The 14,016-nt window shown below is 34.1% G+C and overlaps 2 protein-coding genes across 2 annotated transcripts; one reads left to right on the top strand and one right to left on the bottom strand.

Moving 5' to 3' along the window:
* The first annotated feature begins 10,125 nt into the window (after nucleotides 1–10,125).
* Nucleotides 10,126–11,398, top strand: LOC145054195 (putative glutathione S-transferase). Its single transcript, XM_079002338.1, has 2 exons — nucleotides 10,126–10,542; nucleotides 10,869–11,398. Exons 1-2 carry the CDS (start codon nucleotides 10,219–10,221, stop codon nucleotides 11,220–11,222), a joined length of 678 nt encoding a protein of 225 aa, XP_078858464.1. The 5' UTR covers nucleotides 10,126–10,218; the 3' UTR covers nucleotides 11,223–11,398.
* Nucleotides 11,399–11,450: 52 nt separating this feature from the next.
* On the bottom strand, nucleotides 11,451–13,777 carry LOC145054196 (putative sugar phosphate/phosphate translocator At3g14410). Its single transcript, XM_079002339.1, has 7 exons — nucleotides 13,577–13,777; nucleotides 13,048–13,155; nucleotides 12,781–12,815; nucleotides 12,577–12,689; nucleotides 12,213–12,474; nucleotides 11,820–12,079; nucleotides 11,451–11,575 (listed from the first exon to the last, which is right to left on the bottom strand). The coding sequence occupies exons 1-7, from the start codon at nucleotides 13,676–13,678 to the stop codon at nucleotides 11,451–11,453; spliced, it is 1,005 nt and encodes a 334-aa protein (XP_078858465.1). The 5' UTR covers nucleotides 13,679–13,777.
* Nucleotides 13,778–14,016: the final 239 nt, after the last annotated feature.

Below are 14,016 nucleotides of genomic sequence, written 5' to 3'. Positions count from 1 at the left end.
GCTTGCATGGATTAATCTTGCATCACACACCTCTTACTACTGTTGATTTAATTGTTCATGAGTTGATTGCTGAAGAAAATCGTATCAAGTCCCATGCTGACAAAGGTCCCAAGACAACCACTCCTTTTGTCTTTGTTGTTCCAGAACGACCTTAGTCTTCAAACCAGAATCGTCCAAAAGTTGCATTTGATGAGTGTGCTTTTTGTAAAAAGAAGAACCATTGGAAGGCAAATTGTACTTTTCTGACAAGCAAGGAAAATCAGTAGCAACAACAAACGAGATCACATGCACAATCTCAGCCTTCACAGCGGAACAAGTCTTCTGGACAGTCATGTTCCTCGTTTCCATCTTTTAGGCCACCACAATACGTTGTTGTTGCACCTTCAGTTGAGAATGAAACAAATTTTACACCACTACCAACCTTGGATCCGTAGATTGTTGAGTAGTTCAGACAGTTCCTTGCAGCCAATCCAATTGCCATGTCAGCTTCCATGTCTCATTCAGTTCTGTCTTCATCCAACATGTCAGGTATTCCTTCATCCTTGTGGATATTGGATTCCGGTGCATGTCATCACATGTCACCATATGTGTCATCTTTTGCTTCATTATCTTCTCATACACTTGTCTCTGTTATGTTTGCTAGTGCTACACCCATGTTAGTAGAAGGATTTGGTTCTATTGTCACTCATTATATATCTTTAACAAATATGAATTACATTCCCACACTTGCTTTGAATCTTGCATCGGTTAATCAGTTGTGTAAATATGGTTGTTGGGTCTTCTTTTTTGATTTATTCTGTTGTGTACAGGACATTCGGTCTCGGAGGGTGATTAGGATAGGCCGTAGACTTGGGGAGCTCTATGTTTTAGAGCAACTACATGTTGTTGATGTTGCTGCATCTAGTGTCGATTTGTCATCTTTTCATTCCCTTCGTCGTCTATTTTTTTTTTTTTTTTAATCTTTGGCATTCTCATTTGGGACATGTGTCAGCGTCTCGTTTATAGTTTTTGGTTTCCACTGGTGTGTTAGGTTCTTTGAAACTGATGATATTTCTGATTGGTGTGGTTATAAACTGGGATTTTTTTGCTTTACCGTTTAATAAAAGTTTCACTCGTTTTGTTGCTCCCTTTGATATCGTGCATTCTGATGTGCGGGGTCCATCTCCGATCACCTCTAAATTAGGAGCTAACTATTATGTTTCATTCATTGATGATTACACTTGTTATACGTGGGTTTATTTTATGAAGTGCATGTCTGATTTTTTCACCATCTATAGTGAATTTAGAGCTCTTGTCAAGACTTAAAACTTTGTTGTCATAAAATGTTTTCGGTGTGATTTGGGAGGAGAATTTACCTCTAATAACTTTAAACAATTATTGGCATCTGGTGGCATTGTGCATTAGTTATCTTGTACATATACTCTTCAGCAGAATGGTGTTGCAGAAAGAAAACATTGAAATCTCCTAGAAACTGAAAGATCATCCTTACTACTTTCTGCTTAAGTTCCCAATATGTTTTGGGTAGAAGCTATTCATATTGCCATTTACATTATTAATCGCATTCCTAGTACATACACTTTGGGGAAGTCTCCTTATGAAATGTTGTTTGGACAACTTCCCGATTATTCTTCATTACAAGTGTTTGGGTGTACATGTTTTATCTTGAAGCCTCATGTAGAGAGAGATAAGTTGTCTTCAAAATCAGATCTTAGTGTTTTTATGGGATATCGTATTGGTCAGAAAGGTTATCGGTGCTACGATCCATTAAATCAGAAACTGTATGTCTCTCATAATGTCACTTTTTTTGGATCATATTCCGTTCTATAGCTTTCCTGTTCAGTCACATGATGCAACCCGAGAGGAGCTTCGTAGTAATGATCCGTTTGTTGGGTTTTGAGCAATCTAACACTTCCTAAGTGTGCATGCAACCCTAATAAACCTTGGATCTATGTTTGTCTAAATACATGCAAAATAATAATTTTCCAAGGTTCATAACCTATCTAACATGGCATGGGGAACATTTCAACATAAAAGAATTAGATGAGATTACATACCTTTTGATGATGAGTTCAATTCCTAAGGAGTTTGAGGGCCAAGCACCAATAGTGTGAATGCCTCAAATGGAATCACAAATCACCACAAACTCTTAGAAAACTTTGAGAAAGAATACACACTTGTATTTTTGGCCACACACAAGCACACACACACACTAGTTCACTAGTTACCCTTAGGGGCCATTTCATGCAACATAAGCATGCTTATATAGTGTACATGATTAGGGTGAAACCCTAATAACCCATGTCTTTTCCTTTCCAAGGATCCATGGGTTAAAAGCTCCATGGATCATCCATGGACTTCCATCCAAGCCTAGCCCATTAACAAATGAGTGTTAGCCCACACCATATAAAACCAATAGCCCATAATCTAATTAGTCTTCCTTTTAATCTCTAAATTAATTCATAATTAATTTAAGACTAATAATAATTAAATAACATAACTTCATATTAATATATTATAACTTATAATATATTAATAAACATATGTGTATAACTCTCATAAAATTATCCATAAAAAGTTCGGGTGAGATGCAACCCAAATGGACCATGCCGGTCGGGTCAAGTATATACCAAATAAGTTATGGACTTAGACACCTTATCCAACACCGTTTAGCATTGACATTGATGATCCGCCACATGTCATTGATCAACTACCTCCTACTGATCCACCACCTGCTGATCCACTACCTATCACAGATCCTCTGCCTGCAGATCATCAAGACCCCCCTCCACCGAAGCCTTATCATAATAAGAAGTCCACAAAGCTTCCTGACTTTTTCTATTCCTCTTATTCAACAATGTTTTCCTCCTTATTGATAATGTACATTGTCTCTCTAAGCCAACATCCTACAAAGAGGCCGTTTCTGATCGCCGTTGCTGCTCTTTATCAGACTCATACATGGGATTTGGTTTCGCTTCCGGCCGAAAAGCACACGATTGGCTGTCTTTGGATATATAAAATCAAAACAAATTCTGATGGACCCTTTGAGCGTTATAAAGCTTGACTTGTTTCGAAGGGGTATACACAAAAGTATGGTATGGATTGTGAGGAGACGTTTGTTCCTATTGCAAAAATGACGATTTTTTGCACCTTGATAGCAGTTTTTTCCATTCGCCAATAGACGATTTATCAGATGGATTTCAAGAATACGTTCTTGAATGGTGATCTTCATGAGAAAGTATACATGTCTCCTCACCCGATATTGCTCACCAACTAGGTGAGGTTTGTCGACTCCGAAAGGCACTATATGGCCTCAAACATGCCCCTCATGCTTGGTTTGAGAAATTTTCAATGGTGATTACTTCTCTTGGTTTTCAACCAAGTAACCATGACTCGGCTCCATTTGTTCGATGTACGAATACATGTCGAATTATTCTTTTCTTATATGTCGATGACATGATTATTACCGGTGATGATCATGATGCTATAGAGCCTTTAAAGCATGATTTGGCTTACTGTTTTGCTATGAAAGACTTGGGTTTGCTACGTTATTTATTGGGGATTGAAGTTGCATTCTAAAGGAATAAAATCGAGTAAAATAACAAATTATGTTAGAAATGTTAGAATTAAAAATGAATTAAGTAAAAAAATCAGAATTGAAAATTAAAAGAATCAATGAAATTTTCATTAATTAAACATGTGTTTCCTAATTTAAACACATGTCTCCTAATTTAAAGATAGGTAAATCATTTACTTAAAGTAACTAAAACCATTAGTCTCTCTCTCTCTCTCTCTCTATATATATATATATATATATATACACACACACACACACACACACACATATATATATATATATATATATATATATACTAGGTGTGAGACCCATGTATTACATGAGTTTATTTAAAAAAAAATTAAATTTAAAATTTTAACAATTTGAAAATTTTGAATTTATAAGAAAAATGAGAATTTTTTTGAATTATTAAAATTAATGAGACTTTAATGTACTGAATACATTACACATATAAACCTTTTTAATAAATACCTTACATATATACTACCTTATATATTAAATGTAGAACTTTAATTTAATAAAATAAAAAATACAATAAAATGACAAGTGGAAAATAGAAAATTTAAAAATTCTAGAAAATGTCATGTGTCTAAATGAATGAGAAGAGGATATGTGGCAAAAAACCTTCATTTATTATAGTAGATATATATATATATATATATATATATATATATATATATATATATATATATATATATATATATATATATATATAGAGAGAGAGAGAGAGAGAGAGAGAGAGAGAGAGAGAGAGAGAGAGAAAGGGTTGATACCAGTTTGGGTGTGTGGGTGTGTACGGATTATTTTTAACAAAGAAGGGATTAAATATAAAAAATTGTAAAAAGAAGACTCTGGTATCAATAAATGTAATGTTGTAATGTAGTGGGTGTGATACTTACATAGATAGAAACTAATCAAACCAGCCTGTGTCGTTCTTTGGTTTGTGTGGTTGCTTTCCCTATTGGCATCGTGTTTGCGGTACTGTTAATCATCTTCGACCTGACACTCTATCACTTATAAGTTTCATGACTCTAATTTGTATGAACACTCAAAAATAACAAAACAAAGATTTATTGATAAAGAGTTCCCAAAAAGGGAAAACTCTTACAATATTTTACATTTTCTCCCTTCTAAGGGAGGAATTACTCACTAGACATTGAACTGAAAATTTACTAGATAGAGAGTGTTTTTTCTGGCACTCGTTATTGCGATATTCCTAATCAAAACATAACTCTCAATTTATAGATACATTGAGAGGGTCTCATCTCTGCCTATTATGTCAGACATGACGTTTTTATACACTAAAGATTACATTATTGTGGACACCTGGAAAGCTTCTAATAATGAAGAAAGACATTATTATTTTGAGTGGCGGGGGCCATTTGACACGTGAAGCATCTTTCTTTAAGATGATGAGGATTTTTCATCTTCATAGGAGGGTCCCTCCTTTGTCTCCGAATCTTTGCTTTCGCAAAAGTGACAAAGATGTTCTTCGAAAAGTTGTTCTGCATGTCGGCAGAAGTGTTGGCGTGTAACATTGGATACTTCCATGCTATTGTTCATGATTTTTTCGCCAAACTTGGAGGCTTGACGAAGATCTTCTTGGCTGGTGTTGTTGTAACTCCAGCTTGTAATTATAGAACGCGAGTCGGTATAATTAATCTTCTTTTTTGAACTAGAGATAATCTCAATGATTTTTTTTTCTGATAGTCTTCTTAAACCATTGATGCGATTGGGATGAAGAATTTCTGTGAAAGGTAGATCTTTATCTTCCATTGGTTGAGATTGCTCAATTTCTTTATTGGCTTTAGAAAGACCAATTTCCAGAAAGTGGTATGGAGACATATTTGATTCTTGAATCCATTCTGGGAGTGAAGAGATGCATCTGATGTAGATCGGATTATCTTTTGCTTTAAGTACTTTCTTTCGAAAGTTCTTAATGGATTCTACCATGCTGCTTGGGAAGAATTTGAGTTTTTGAAGGTTGCAACTTGGGTAGATATTGTCGATTAGTCCAGCTTGAAAGGCTTGGTAGACTAATTTTGCATCTGCTACTTCGAGGAAATTGAACAGACTTTTTGTTTTCTTGTCCGTAGTGAAAACTTTTCATGAACAAGGTCTTCTGGGCATGCAGCTCTTGCTTTCTTCGAGATTGTTCTGAAATCTTCAAAAGTGATTTCAGGATAGTTAACCATTTGTTGAACGTCATTTGGAACGTCAAACCTTTGGTCTCTGTGGGCTTCTTTGACTTTTTAAATTTTTGGTCGAAGAAGTGGTTGGTTAGTCTTGCTTGTATCGTCTTGATAAGTGGCAAGGCTTAATCTTGCATATGCTTCATTTCTGAATTTTTTGCAAGTAACTTTATCAACTTTACAGAAGGTTTCTGTAATTCCCCAGTCAGTATGAACACCGGCATGGGGTCCTTTGTAGATTACATAAAATCTTTCAGCTTCTTTGTTAAGAGCTTTTTTGTAATCTGGTGTAAACTCCTGCACAGATTTGTTAGTGGGTGACAAAGTTGTCATTTTACTGATTCCTTCAGTACAATGATTGGGATTAACCAATAAGCTAGTTTTTCCATTAGGAAGAGGAGTAGCTGTCTCCTTTATTATGCTTTTTTAGCAAAACATCAGCTTTCAACGGATTTGTTGATTCTTTACCAGGTGTCGTTTTCACTGGAATAGCCTTTGTTTTTGAGCTTTCGCTTTCCGGTACATTGGTGACCGTTGTTACTTGTTCATACAAGTTGATTTTCTGCTCAATTGCAGATAGCTCTATGAGGAGCATTTGTTTCTTTATCCTCAAAGTGTTGAGGTCTTCCACTTTTGTAAACTCAATTTTTGTTTACTTTTCTCTCTAATCTCCCCCTCTCTTTTTTGTAGGTGAAGTTTTTGTGAGGAAATATGTCATGAGGATCATATCCTTTTATAGGGCTCGAGAGGAGCGAGTGAGATCATGGATGATGTAAGGTATACCTAAAGCCATGGGTGAGGCAGTCTGCCAGTACGTTTTTGTTTCCAACGAGATGTTCAACAGTGAATGTATATCGTGAGAACCACTCTTGCCAACGTATTAGCCGGCCTAATTTGTTATCTCCTGCAATCTTAGTTCGGAGGAAATAAGTAAAAATTTAATTATCTGTTCGAACCAGGAATTTTACTGGTGTTAAATATACAAAGAATTTTGTAATAACTCTTTTTACAGCGAGTAATTCTTTTTCATTGCTATGGTAGTTTTTCTCAGCTGCTTTGAAACTGCCAGAGGTGTACCTGCAAATTTGTTCTTCGTTTTTGGGGTTTTTATCTTTTAAAACACCTCCCCAAAATTCATCAGAAGCATCAGTTTCAATAATTAAACTGTCTTCAATGTTTGGAAGATAAAGTTTTGGAAAATTGATTAAAACTTTCTTTATCTTTTTGATGTAGTCTGTATCAGCACTTGACCAATTCCAAATGACATCTTTTTTTAATTTTGCCTGTAAAGGTTTTCTCATGGCTGCAAGTTTTTCAATATATGTTTCAGCATAAGTTAAAACACCAAGAAATCTTTGTAGTTGCTTTTTGTCTTCTAAAACATTTGGAAAGTCATGTAAATGTTTAAGAATATGCTTTTGAGGACAATGAGTACCCATATTTATTTCTAAACCCAAAAAATTTATTTTTGTTTTGAAAAGATGAGCTTTCTTTTTTGAAAGTATTATTCCATATTTTAAAATAGTTCTGAGAACCTGTGTGAAATGAACATAGTGTTCTTGTTCATTTTTGCTGAAGATCATGATGTCATCAACGTATACAATGCAGAAACCTTCAAGGCCTCGAAGAGCGTTCTGCATGTGTCTTTGAAAAATACTAGGAGCTTGTTTAAGCCCAAAGGGTAGTACTTTCCATTGAAAGAGTCCATCAGGACATGTGAAGGCAGTGAGAAGCTGCGATTCTTCATTAAGTAAAACTTGCCAGAAACCTGACTTGCAGTCGAAACTTGAATAAATGTTCTTTGCTCGTAGAAGAGTCAAGAGTTCGTGCATATTGGGAAGATTATGTGAGTCTCCAATAGTTGCATCATTGATTGCTTTGTAGTTGACAACCATGCACTTCTTTCCTCTTCTTTTCTCTGCTTCTTTATTGACAAGAAAGGCAGGAGACATATGAGGGGATTTTGATTATATAATTAGTCTCATATCAAGTAATTCCTTGATTTGTTTGGAGAATTCTTCTCTATCTTGTAGAGAGTAAACCATAGGTTTTTCTCTAATAACCGTTTTGGGATCAATAAGCTTAATTGAAGCTTTCATCCATCCTTTGGTTTTATTTGGATCAATAGGATTTTCAGAACAAACTTTTTCAAGAAGATCCTCGATCTGTTTGAACCTGGTAGTTTGAATAGAAATAATCCTTTCTTTATTAATCCCTTCATGGGTTATATTAGTACCCGTAATTTGTTTTTCTTTGGAACCTTTTTCTTGAGTTTCAAGAAAACCTAGTTTTCCTTTGCTATAGGCCTCTGTAACCTTTTTTATAATTATCATATCATTATTAAGATGAAAGGCAATTCTATCTATCCATTGTATGAATGGTCCATAGACTTGACAGAAGTTGTTACCAATTATGATATCAATTCCTGAATTTTGTTGGTAAATAGTGGGAACGTTGAAATGTTCTCCTGAAAGTTCGAGATTAATATTTCTACAAACTTTATTAATTTTTATGGTTTCACCATTTGCAATAGTGGCACTAATTTCTTTGGGAGCATTTTCCCAGAGTTCATCCGGAATGATGAATTTGCTTGCAAGACATAAAGATGCACCTGTGTCTACAAAACAATGTACTCTAAATTTTTTATATCCTTTAAAGTTAAGGAAGGCAGAAACATAAATAGAGTTTGGATTAGTAAGATTCATGATAAGGATAAACTAAATATCCTTTTATGTTTTGTTCCTACCAATTTAAGATGATGACATGCATATAAATTTAACATCTCAATCAAATTTAAATTAAATTGAATGACAATTATCACCATTTAAAATAAGTAGGAAGATAATAGATACAAAAAAATAAATGGATATTTAATTTTTCATATATAATAATAATAATATTTTTTTTTAAATTAAAGGGATGCAATATATATATATATATATATATATATATATATATATATATATATATATATATATATAATGTTAATGGTATGTGATGGTTTATCAATTTATTTATCAATTTGAACTTTATTAAATGGGAAAATGACTTATTAAGGTAACTAACTATTTCAGTTGTCCATATATAGGTAATGTTCTTTTTTTTGTACACATTAAGGTAACTAACTTGTTTTGTTTGTTCACATTTAGGTAATATGACCGGCTATCACCTGTTTTTGCTTATGTGGCATCCACCTGGCATATGACTTGAATACGTTGCACCTACGTGGCATGGTGCATATATGGGAAAATGACTTATTAAGGTAACCAACTATTTCAGTTGTCCATATATAGGTAATGTTGTTTTTTTGTACACATTAAGGTAACTAACTTGTTCTGTTTGTTCACATTTAGGTAATATGACCAGCCATCATCTGTTTTTGCTTATGTGGCATCCACTTGGCATATGACTTGAATACGTTGCACCTACGTGGCATCCACCTAGCATATGACTTGTTTTGTTTCTTCTTCCTCATCTTATTCTTCAAAACGACAAGATGAATTTCAAGCTGATCATCCATGTGATTGCGACTTACCATCTCGTGTGAAGATTTCAAGAACTCCTGACAACCCTGGAAGAAAATTTAGAGTTTGTCAAAACTCGATGGTAAATCAATATTGTTGAATATGTTGCAGGAGTTCTTGAAATCTTCACACGAGATGGTAAACCGCAATCACATGGATGATCAGCTTGAAATTCATCTTGTCGTTTTGAAGAATAAGATGAGGAAGAAGAAGCCATTGTCGATCGATCTAGGGTTTAGAATTAGGGGTGGAATCGTATGACACAGTTATAGTGTAATCGAATGAAGACAATATATGCACCATGCCACGTAGGTGCAACTCATTCAAGTCATATGCCAGGTGGATGCCACATAAGCAAAAACAGGTGATAGCCGGTCATATTACCTAAATATGAACAAACAAAACAAGTTAGTTACCTTAATGTGTACAAAAAAAAGAACATTACCTATATATGGACAACTGAAATAATTAGTTACCTTAATAAGTCATTTTCCCATATATGCACCATGCCACTAGGTGCAACATATTCAAGTCATATGTCAGGTGGATGCCACATAAGCAAAAATATGTGATAGCCGGTCATATTACCTAAATGTGAACAAATAAAACAAGTTAGTTACCTTAATGTGTACAAAAAGAAGAACATTACCTATATATGGACAACTGAAATAGTTAGTTAGTTATCTTAACAAATCATTTTCCCTTATTAAATTAAATTGAAAGGTAGGAAAACAAAGTGAACACATAAATAATGAAATGAAGATAGTTTTAATGTTTTTTATAAGTAATAATTATGTCGGTAAATTGACTATTTATAGGTGCGATTAACAACACCCATATCTACACATATCTACACACTTCCCAGTTCCCTTCCCACACACTGCCACACAGACAGTATCAACTAAGAACTAAGAACCCTTACCCAACAATGGCGAACCAATTAGAAGAGGTGATGCTGCTGGATTTCTGGCCGAGCATGTTTGGGATGAGGGTCAGGATCGCACTTGCTGAGAAGGGTGTTTCATACGAATACAGAGAAGAGGATTTGAGGAATAAGAGTCAGCTTCTCTTGAAGATGAACCCTGTTCACAAGAAGATTCCGGTTCTCATCCACAACGGCAAACCGATCTGCGAGTCAAGCATCATTGTTGAATATATCGATGAAGTCTGGAAAGACAAATCTCCATTGTTTCCTTCTGATACATACGACAAAGCTCGTGCGAGGTTTTGGGCTGACTTTATTGATAAGAAGGTAACTTTGACCTTTCTTGATTCTTTTTATCTACTACTAATATTATATTTACCAGTGTTTATAGTTGACGTTTTGATTCCCCTTCAAAACAATTACAAATAACTTAATTTTGCTTAAATTATTTCTTAACATAAAAGACTCTAAATCCCATCCGTGTAGAACAATTGGGTTTAACTTTGCATCTGGGATTCTTGTTTCAAGCAAGGTTCTTTCTTTCTAAAAAACGCAAGGGGAAAAGATGAGTGCCCTTTTGGATTATAATCGCGAAATACTTTGTATTCTTAGATTATGAAATCTTTTGTGTAAATTATTGTATAAAAATGCAGGTATACCAAAACGGGAGGACTTTGGTGTTCACAGCAGAAGGGGAAGAACATGAGGCAGCCAAGAAAGAGTTCATAGATTGCCTTAAACTGTTTGAAGGAGAGCTTGGAGACAAGCCTTACTTTGGAGGTGACAGTTTTGGCTACGTTGATGTGTCTTTGATCCCATTTTATTCATGGTTTCATTCCTATGAAATCTATGGAAAATTCAACATAGAACAAGAGTCCCCAAAACTTATCGCATGGGCCAAAAGATGCATTCAGAACAACCAAAGCGTGTCTAACACCCTTCCAGACTCGCTAAAGATCCTTGGCTTTGTTCAGATCGTGAGGAACGCATTTGGACTCTGCGAATAGAACTTTGAAGCTATCAAAGCCAATATATATATATATATATATATATATATATATATATATATATATATATATATATATATATATATATATATATATATGTTGTTGAACTATTCTACTTTCTTGATAGAAAACACTTGGATGTGTTTTTCTTGTATTAATAAATGACGTTATATTTACATTTTGATTGTTACAATGTGTATCTTTACATATTTGTGCTGTTTGAATCTACTAAACAGAAGCTGATGTAGGGGGTGATATAGTTCTTGTAGTCGAAAGTTTGGAACCAGCAGAAGTTTCATCACATGCTTCTTTTTTTAACTTGTGGTTATTGTATGCAGCTACACCACCAATGGCTGCACCAACAACATTGTTTCCAATCATTAGTATTTTCTTGTGTGTAAGAGTTAAATAGATAGACTAGTCATCAATTTTCAATCCAAAAGACCCTTTAGTAAGAAAAGACAAACCCCAACATACGTAGAGTCAGACGAGATTGTGTTTAGCTGATGTCTGAATGATGTAGGACACTGACAGATGAGACTGTGTCTAGTCATTGTGAGAATAAATGTAATCAGTTTATAATAACCAAACAATTACCTATAGCATAACCGAAGAGATTGATCATGGAGAGCTTAGTATCGGCAAAAAGGATGGCAGACAACAAGACAACCACCCAATCTTTAACAACTCCAGCAACACGAATAGTTAAAGCACTTGTATGTTGTATCACAAGAAAAACCGATAAATTGAGAGCAAAAGTAGAAAGGGAATTAAAAGCTAGCACCAAAGGCCGAAAGCTCCATGACTCCATCTTTGGCATCTCCAAGAAGATCCATGGAACAAACAAGCATACAGCGCTGCACAGCGAACCAAAATTCTGCTCACATGGGCAGAATTTCTCTATATATAAACATATACACAAGATATATATATATATAAAAACAACATACTATATTTGGTAACTTTAGAAGTTAAAAGATATATACTTGCCTGCATGGGCTAACATAAAACATCATGGAAATGGGGTTTAATCTAACACCCTTTCTTTTCACCAAAATCTCCATGAATATGAGCCTCAATGCTTCACCAACAACACCTCCCATTTGATAAACAACGCCAACCCAATTGATGTTGATTTCTCCATAAGATGCCACTAAAACTCCAAAGCTTATTACAGACATTATAAGAAGCATGCTGCAACTCATTGCTTCGAGTCCAACTGCTACACCAAGAGCAAAAACGACTACGGGCACTGCGTATCAAAAAGATTTTTGGGTGTAAATATAAATATGATTCATTAGAATTTAGATCATGTATATATGACAAGATTAATTAAACGTTTTTATGTACTTACTTATTGCTTTTAACATTTGGGCAAATGATACGGATATATAGAGGTATGCAGTGTTTCCAAGCCAAAGAGTCACTGCAAACATTGCACCAATTGGAAAGACTGACGTGGTGTATCTGCATGCAAATTAAGTAGTGTTATATATTCCTTTTAACATTTGGGCAAATGATACGTATATATACAGATTGTTTCTTGTTTGTTGCTCACATTTCGAGAGTCATTCCTTTTTGGACTTCCATTATCTGAGAAGATACAAGATAGTGTTATAGATTGTAAGAATGTAGAGTAAGTGCAAAAAATGGTCATTTTTTTTGGTTCTGAAATGAAAATGGTCCTTACTCATTGACCAAAACGAGAATAAATTACACTCCAATAAGGACTATCGATAGGATAAGATTTTATCATAGATTATCTTTGCAGTTTACTGAGAAATATATGAATGTGTACATTAATTATTAATTAAGGTTTCATTACCTTGGTAACTTTGGTGAGTACAAAACATATCACAGAGGAGAATACCATATGAAGTAGCGTTAGGCCGAGAGGATATGGAAAGTTAATCTCTTTCGATGACAAAACCCACTGCATTCCAATTGTTTCCATGAAAAATAATTAAGGTCAAAGATTTATCCAAGTAAAAACAAGTTAATACATATACAACCATGATCATGTACATGAATAGAACTTTATTTATCGATTAAACAGATAAAATGATTGTATAAATATAATATATATTCTTGCTTTAATCTTTAAAAGAATAACCAAACAAAGCAAACATTTTGTCGTATTTCTTGATTAATTTATACGACCCTGTTGTCATAAGAACATTATAAGACGCCATAAAGGCATTACAGGTTCATAATTCTATGCTTCTTTCTGCAACATTACCAAAAAAAAAAATGGAACAACATTCAATCGAAAACAGCAAGCGTATTAATGTCTGTTGCAGGATATACATCACATCCAAATGTAATAAAAAATGTCTTCATAGAGATGAGAAAACCTTGTTAAAGAAAATTTGACCGCTAGAGAGGGAAATGTAAATAAGAAGATATGAATATGTTAGCATTTCTTTCCTAGATGAATTTCTTATTTGATCTGCCATTGACGGTGATATATTTCTTTTCTTGTTTCTTTTGAGAAACCTGTATGGATTATGGTATATACATGTACAAAATTTGGTGTGGAGGGGAAGAGAAGGAAGGAACGAAGGTTTTTTTTGGCTAGATCACACCACTGATATTAAGGAAATAAAAAGGGGTTAAATTAGATTTGATTTAGTACACACCACTGATATTGAGGAAATAAAAAGGGGTAAAACTAGATTTGATTTAGTACGTTGGTTTTTTTTTTTTCCTTTATATATATATATATATATATATATATATATATATATATATATATATATATATATATATATATATATATATATATATATATATA

This window comes from Lactuca serriola, chromosome 5 (genome assembly GCF_051521515.1).
Source record: "Lactuca serriola cultivar US96UC23 chromosome 5, Lser_US96UC23_V15, whole genome shotgun sequence".
NCBI lineage: Eukaryota > Viridiplantae > Streptophyta > Magnoliopsida > Asterales > Asteraceae > Lactuca > Lactuca serriola.
This window is presented reverse-complemented; position numbering and strand designations above follow the sequence as displayed.

What these genes read in the sequence shown, in the direction of transcription:
- LOC145054195 (XM_079002338.1), top strand. Translation starts at nt 10,219, where the DNA reads ATGGCGAACCAATTAGAAGAGGTGATGCTGCTGGATTTCTGGCCGAGC. An exon ending in CTGACTTTATTGATAAGAAG is followed by an intron (nt 10,543 to 10,868) that starts GTAACTTTGACC and finishes ATAAAAATGCAG; the next exon opens with GTATACCAAAACGGGAGGAC.
- LOC145054196 (XM_079002339.1), bottom strand. Translation starts at nt 13,678, where the DNA reads ATGGCAGATCAAATAAGAAATTCATCTAGGAAAGAAATGCTAACATAT. An exon ending in TACTCACCAAAGTTACCAAG is followed by an intron (nt 12,816 to 13,047) that starts GTAATGAAACCT and finishes GTATCTTCTCAG; the next exon opens with ATAATGGAAGTCCAAAAAGG. An exon ending in TTTTATGTTAGCCCATGCAG is followed by an intron (nt 12,080 to 12,212) that starts GCAAGTATATAT and finishes TTCGCTGTGCAG; the next exon opens with CGCTGTATGCTTGTTTGTTC.